General features: G+C 49.3%; 1 protein-coding gene across 1 annotated transcript; it reads left to right on the top strand.

Moving 5' to 3' along the window:
* Positions 1–2,496: 2,496 nt before the first annotated feature.
* On the top strand, positions 2,497–6,886 carry LOC119315377. Its single transcript, XM_037590005.1, has 6 exons — positions 2,497–2,868; positions 3,417–3,549; positions 3,719–3,822; positions 4,488–4,632; positions 4,717–4,857; positions 4,946–6,886. Exons 1-6 carry the CDS (start codon positions 2,828–2,830, stop codon positions 6,527–6,529), a joined length of 2,148 nt encoding a protein of 715 aa, XP_037445902.1. The 5' UTR covers positions 2,497–2,827; the 3' UTR covers positions 6,530–6,886.

The following is a 6,886-nucleotide window of genomic DNA, read 5'->3' on the forward strand; positions in this document are numbered from 1 at the left end:
ATGCAAAGAAAGCAGGCGCGTGCACTGTTCACGGGCACCATGCCGGCCCCCCGCGTGTTGTTTGACGAAATGCCAACCTCAACGCCGACGGTGGACGACCCCTTCTACAACCAGTACATGGAGGGCGTGATTTTCCAGGATGGGCATGGCCGTGCCTACGACCCCGATGAGACCCAAAGTCAGGATGGCCGCGCCCAGTACGTGCCCGATGAAGAGGCCAACGACCGTGCTGACTACGACCATGGTGATTCGTGGCATGAAGACGATGACATCTATGTCGAAGGTGAAGATGAAGATGAAGCCAATGATGTTGATATTAGTGGCGCTCCATTGTTCATAGACGAGCTCACCCAAAGAGCGGAAGCACAAAAGAAGCGGAAGAGTATTCGCACCGGTTCATATACACAAGATGAGGACAAATTGATTTGCCAATGTTGGATGGAGATTAGCCAAGATCCAAGGGACCGACGCGCAACAAAAGGGCATTGTTTTTTGGACGAGAGTCCACAAAACATTCCATGAAAGGAAGATGTTTGAGCCCTACCAAATTACAAGCAACCGTGGCATCGGTTCGATTCAAAAAAGATGGTTGTTCATCCAACAAGAGTGCAACAAGTATTGTGCTGCACTTGAGAGCGTTGAAGCACGACCCGTGAGTGGTCTCGGCGTTGGAGACATGGTATGCTCTTCTCTTTCTAGCCCTTGCTACGGCCATGAGACTTCGGCCGTGTATATGTTGCATGTTCACTTGTTGTTGATCATGTGGTGTAGGCATTTCAATCTTTGGAGGCATTCAAGGCCCGGCACAATGACAAGCCATTCACTCTTACGCATTGTTGGACGATCATCAACAATTGCCCTAAGTTCAAGGATCAATACCGTGAACTTCAAAGAAAGAGAAGCAAGAAGACGGCCAAGTTCGCCGGAGGTGGGGATGGCGAGGCGTTGAAGAGGTCGAGGGGTAAGACCAACTCAAAGGTGGACGACATACGTGACGCCTCATCCATGACCTTGCATGAGACTTTGCATGGTATGATGTCACATAAGGATATGAGGGACGAGAAGAAGCGGCAAAGCAAGGACGAGCAAATGAAGCAATACCTAGACCTCCAACGACAGAAGCTTGAGATGGAGGAGGCGGCCAAGAAGAGGAAGATAGACATGGAGGAGGCGGCCCGGCAAAGGCAGCTCGATATGGAAGAGGCCGCCCGGCAAAGGCAGCTCGACATCGAGGCCACCAATGCCGCTACCAAAGCGAAGGAGGTGGCCCTTGCGATCATGAGCGTGGACTTGTTGAAGATGAGTGACAAGACGAGGGCCTGGTTCGAGGCCAAGCAGAAGGAGATGCTCGACGCCGAAGGCCTGAACTAGGTCGTCCAATCGGCGTGGCCGTTCTTTTTGGAGGCTGGCATGGGTGCCGCCCGCCCGCTGGGCCGCTGGCAGTGTGCCGGCGAAAAAACATTCATTTTGGAGGTCGGCTGTGTTGCCGGCCGCTGGCTGTGTTGCCGGTAAGGACAACTATTCATTTTGGAGGCTGACTGTGTTGCCGGCCGCTGGCTGTGTTGCCGGCGATAGTCGTGTAGGCCGCTGGCTTTGTTTGCCGGCGTGATGAACTCGAGTCGTGAACTGGGGCTTGGCATTTGAAACGTTCCTTTTTTTTAAATAGACGCGGACAGGATGGGGCAAAAGGATGCGGCCGCGCGTTGGGCGCACGGCCACCGCATTTCAGAACAGGCACGGATACGACCCCAAATCCCTATCTAAAAGGATAAAAATCGAACAAAACGGACATCCGTTTGGGATCGCGCGGTGGAGTTGGCCTGAAGTCTTCAAAGCGGACACACGCATTGGTGGCGACCCACAAACAAACAGCTCCGTTGGCGTCACTTTATTTTAAAATCCGTGGGGCCCACTCCCGGTGAGTGCTGTACTAGTACAAGGGTACGTGGAGCTTATCATTAAATGCATTTCATTTCCATCATATAGGGTCTATTTTGAGTTAATTTTACTACTACCTTTTAGATCACAGACAAACAGAGAGGAAAGCTAGCTGCCCAAAAGGAAGACAGAAAAGTGATCCCTGAATTCATTTTATTTCCATCTGTATATTTTATCTATTTCGAGTTCCTTTTACCGTTTAGATCACAGACAAATCGGAGAGGAAAGCCAGCCGCCCAAAAGGAAGACAGAAAAAGCGATCCCTGAATTCATTCTAGAGGGGAAGCCCCTAGTTTTTGGCCATGAATCGTGGATGCAGAAACACTTTGGCATTGCACAGAAACAGAAATACTTTCACAAACTGAAGTTTTTTTTTTTGAACACTTCACAAACTGAAGTTGAAATGGTGGGAGGGAGCCCATGCACATGGTAACTGCGCCACAAATGGACAATAACTGGACGGATGCACATAAATTTCCAAGAGCAGTTACTCTCTCCCTCTCTCTATATATATCTAGAAGCTGCTGTTCGTCTCCCCAATTTTTTCCACCAAGAAAACCCACCCAATTCCTCCTGCGCGCAACCGCAACAGGAGGAAGCAGGTCTCCTCAGCCACCTGGCCCCTGTTGAGCACCAGCTAACATTAACATTGATTTGTTGGCGTTCCTTCTCCACTACCTCCACCTCCACCTCCCCCCACCCCACCAACGTCCTCCCAATTTCTCCCCTTTTCTCCTCCCTTTCTCGCCACCATTGCCGGCTCCCGCTCCCCCTCCCCACCCGACCTCCACCTCCGCCGCCGCCCACCACTCCAAGCGTAGGCGAAGAGGGAGAGAGCAAAAGGCGGCGCAGGGGAAGGAGGAGGCGGCGGCGGCGGCGGCCATTGGAGATGTTTGACAGCTTGCTCAACTCCAAGTTCCACAACAAATGGTACGGCCCTGGATCCCTCCCTTCTCCCCGTCTGTCCATCCGGCTCTTGCTTTTGCTCTTGCTGGTCCGTGAGAGCTCCAGCTCTTGCTTCTGCTGGTCGCGCCGGCCCGAAATCCAGCGGCTGAGGATTTTTGGGGATGATTTGTGTTGCTCGCCGAGCTCTCCGGCGCTGGCGGCCGGCATTTGTTTGATTTCTGTATTGCTGCGGCCGTCGTTCATCAGAAGTCCGGATTTTTTTTTTTCAGTTTCCGAGCTGAAAGTTGCTTCGCCTTTAATTCAAGGGCTGTTTCTCTGTCTCGCCTGCCTTTCTCCCCTCTTGTTTGGCTGGAGATTACCAGGCCCGATTCGTGATTCGTGTCGCTGTTTCTTGGATGTGTTCGTCCAGCTTTGCTTGCTCTATGATGGTTTTGGGAATCTGTCCTTTTGGGGGATTGTGTCGCTTGTTCGAGCTGCTGCATCCTCGATTTGGGTGGATCGCATTTTGTTCAGGCTGTTGCATGTTTTTTTCTTGATCTGATTGCTGGATTTGCTACCGCTGTCTGATGCAGCAAGCACGCGATCAAATGCACCCGGACCCGGCTGGATCTGGTGCGCAAGAAGAAGCAGGCCATGGTCAAGTTCCTGAGGAAAGACGTCGCCGACCTCCTCACCAATAACCTTGAATCGCACGCCTTCGGACGGGTACGGCCTGCACACTCAACTCACCGACTTGCACTGCTTACTAATGATTATTACCAGCAGTGTACTCTTTAACTTGGTGCAAACAGCTGCATTTTTTCTTTCTTTTGTAAATGTTGGGCATGGGATGTGTATATATATGATGGATATTTCCTCCTGGGATGGAATGCAGATGGAAGGGCTGATTGTGGAGATGAACCAAGCTTCCTGCTATGACATGATCGAGCAGTATTGCGACTACATAGGGAAGCAGCTCAACAACCTGCAGAAACAGAGGTATCACCGATGTTTATGCTGGGATTGTTAACAAGGGACATGTCGGTCAATGTTGCAATCCCTAGTAATTAAGCTTGAGATCAATTGATGCCATATGTTTCATTCGATTACTGCACCGCAGATGTGTGTTCTACATTTTCTGGTGTATGAGGTCTTTGTGATTTCCTCCCGTATGTGATGTTTCAAAATTGTTGCTTAGTTGACAGCAATAGCTTGACTCTCTGAACCATTTTCTGCATAATGCATGACATGCTCCAGTTTTGATTGAAAACCTAAAATGACACAATTCCTGTCAATTTAGCTGATCAACTAACTTAGTATGTATTAGCTATGTTCTGTAACTATTTGCATGGTTTTTCCAAAGTCTTAGAGGATCTCGAAACTGCAAATAAGCATATACTCCCTCCGTCCGAAAAAGCTTCCCTTAATGGATGTATCTAGCATCAAGTTTTTTCGGACGGAGGGAGTACTAGCTTTCTGCACAATTGTTCAGTATCAGTGGGTATATACCCAACTTCCATACTAGATGTGTTGTTCGTGTTTTGCTATATCAATCAAGCATATGCACCTCTTACAGAAGTTACGAATACTTCTGGTTGCATTCAGTTATGATTACGCAACTTCCTTGTATAGTTGATCACTAACATATGGTGCTCTATTTACAGTGAATGCCCTCATGAAGCCTTGGGAGCTGTGTCAACTCTGATTTTCGCTGCTGCTAGATATCCTGATTTACCTGAACTGTGTGAACTCAGACATGTATTCACAGAGAAATATGGGGCTTCCATTGAACCTTTTGTTAGCTCTGAGGTGCATACCATGCTGTGATTTTTGTGTTTTGAGTTGCTCTCTTTGTTGCACCTATGCTGATTAACTTAACCCTTACGTGGACAGTTTGTTCAGAAGCTTCAGAACAAATCATTTACTAAGGAGGAGAAGTTGCAAGTGATTGAAGATGTTGCTGAAGAATTTGCGATCCCGTTTAATACCAAGACATTTGAACGACAGATATCTGGTGTGCCTCTAAATAAAAAGGTATGTTTTAGGGAACTTACTGGTTTATACCGCCCATCCTTTTTATTAACAACTCGAATGGTCATTCACTTGTGATCTTTTTTACCAGGAACTTCTGAAGAAGGGTTCATTCAACGGTGTAGAGGTTGAAGCATCAGGGCGCAATGGACACAGGGTAGATAAGCATGCTGTGCTTGACAGGAAATCTAAATCTATACCTGATGGCCGTGAATGGAAGCAAGAATTTCAGATAAAACCAAAAGATATTCATGTCGTTCCTGATTACATTGGTCAAGTTGGTCAGAAAAGCAGAAAGAACTATTCAGATAAACCTGTTGAGAAGAAACATTTGGATAGTGATGTGCCTCCTGTGGACATGAAGCGAAGGAATGGTCATCAAAAGGAGGTCAACAAAGACGAGAAAAAGGGCGGTCAGTCTTGGAGGGAACTGATGAATGCAGAGGAGCTGGATCTCAATGGCTCAAAGAAGCAGGAGGTTGCCGTGGCAAAATCTGTTCAAAGAGAAATGAAGAAAATAGTTCTTCCATACACAGACCTAAAGGAAACTGAGAAGAAAGACGGCGCCGAAAAGGCTAATGCCGAAGGCTACCATCGGACCCACATGGCTGCTGGCACTGATCATAACTGGGGACATGCTGACTTGGGGCTTAAAACCCTGGGCCTGGAAAAGCAAGAAACTGAATCAGCTGGCACCTTGAATGGCAATGGCAAAGCAGTAAACAAGGTTCCTCCATATTCCAAGCCGTACAGAGCGACGAGCGAGAAGTCTGCTGAAGAAGATAATAATGGCTTGCACAATCGAGCACGGCATATGGGAGAGTTTGGACAGCCAGTGCAAGATAGGCAGCAAATGCCAGAGAAGCTTGTCAACATGCGGCCTCCCTATGTGAAGCCAAACTCTAGCATGAAGCCCGCGCATGAAAATCCAACAGATCAAGCTGCTAATGGTTACAAGCTCAACGGCTCGGAAGCAACGGGTCACCGGAGAGACGGTCTGGTCGACGATGATGGTGCACCTCCTCGGCCCGTTTCCGTCAGAAGGAAAAGTTCAAGGCCACCAACACACGGTTCTTTGTATGACGAGGCGGCCAATGATGAAAAGGTGGCAAGCCAAACCCCTGGTGGCCGAACAAGGCGTCCAAGCAGCAGGAATGGCTCCCAAGACGACCATGAGCGACGAAGGCACTCGAGCAGGCGTAACGGGTCGACGAGTGGCAGCGACTACCAGACAGAGGAGGATGAGACTGACACTGCGATTGATTTTGGCAATCTGTTGCCCCGAGCGCCTCGTAAGCACCGGAGCAGGAGTGCTCATCCCCGTGAAGGAGGGGGGCACGACGACGAGGAGAGGATGATGGATAAGCTTCTGAGGCATTACAGCAAGAAGGGGATGGAGAGGGAGGAGGAGCACAAGACGAGGGCCAAGTCCAGGACTCCCCGGCCTCGAGCAGATCAACCTGCTGATGGCAACAACAGAGACGGAGCGCCCAGTCATCCAGAGAGGACAGTGTCTCTGCCTACAGAATCAGGCTCCCCGGTGGGGAGGACGAAGGCTCCGGCTCCTGCTCGGTCCATCTCGCTGCAGCAGGACACGTCCAGGGGGAACGTGCACCCGAAGATGCCGGATTTCGACGAACTTGCTGCGCGGATCAGCGCTTTGAAGAGGGCATGAGTTGCCTGTCACCAGACCGTGTGTTTTACCACAGCAACAGATCTCATGACGGCGATCACATGATTCAGAGGATCTCCTGAGGTAGTTGCATGCCTCCTTGCACCTTGGTGGCCTGGCCTTGTTTCGATCTTTCTTTGGTGGTATACTTGCATTGTATTGCATTGCTCCCTGTGTGCGATGTCTAGGTAGAGAGCATTGGTTGGAGAATTCGAGCGGGCAATTTGATAGGGAATACCATACTATATACATGTTGTTGGGTGCGGTTGTTTGATGTGCTCATGTGCTTGTCTGTCAGTGTATGTATAGATGCCGTTGATGAGGCTATACTGAAAGTGATGATTTCTTCATTCTTGTTTC

This window comes from Triticum dicoccoides, chromosome 6A (genome assembly GCF_002162155.2).
Source record: "Triticum dicoccoides isolate Atlit2015 ecotype Zavitan chromosome 6A, WEW_v2.0, whole genome shotgun sequence".
Taxonomy (NCBI): domain Eukaryota; kingdom Viridiplantae; phylum Streptophyta; class Magnoliopsida; order Poales; family Poaceae; genus Triticum; species Triticum dicoccoides.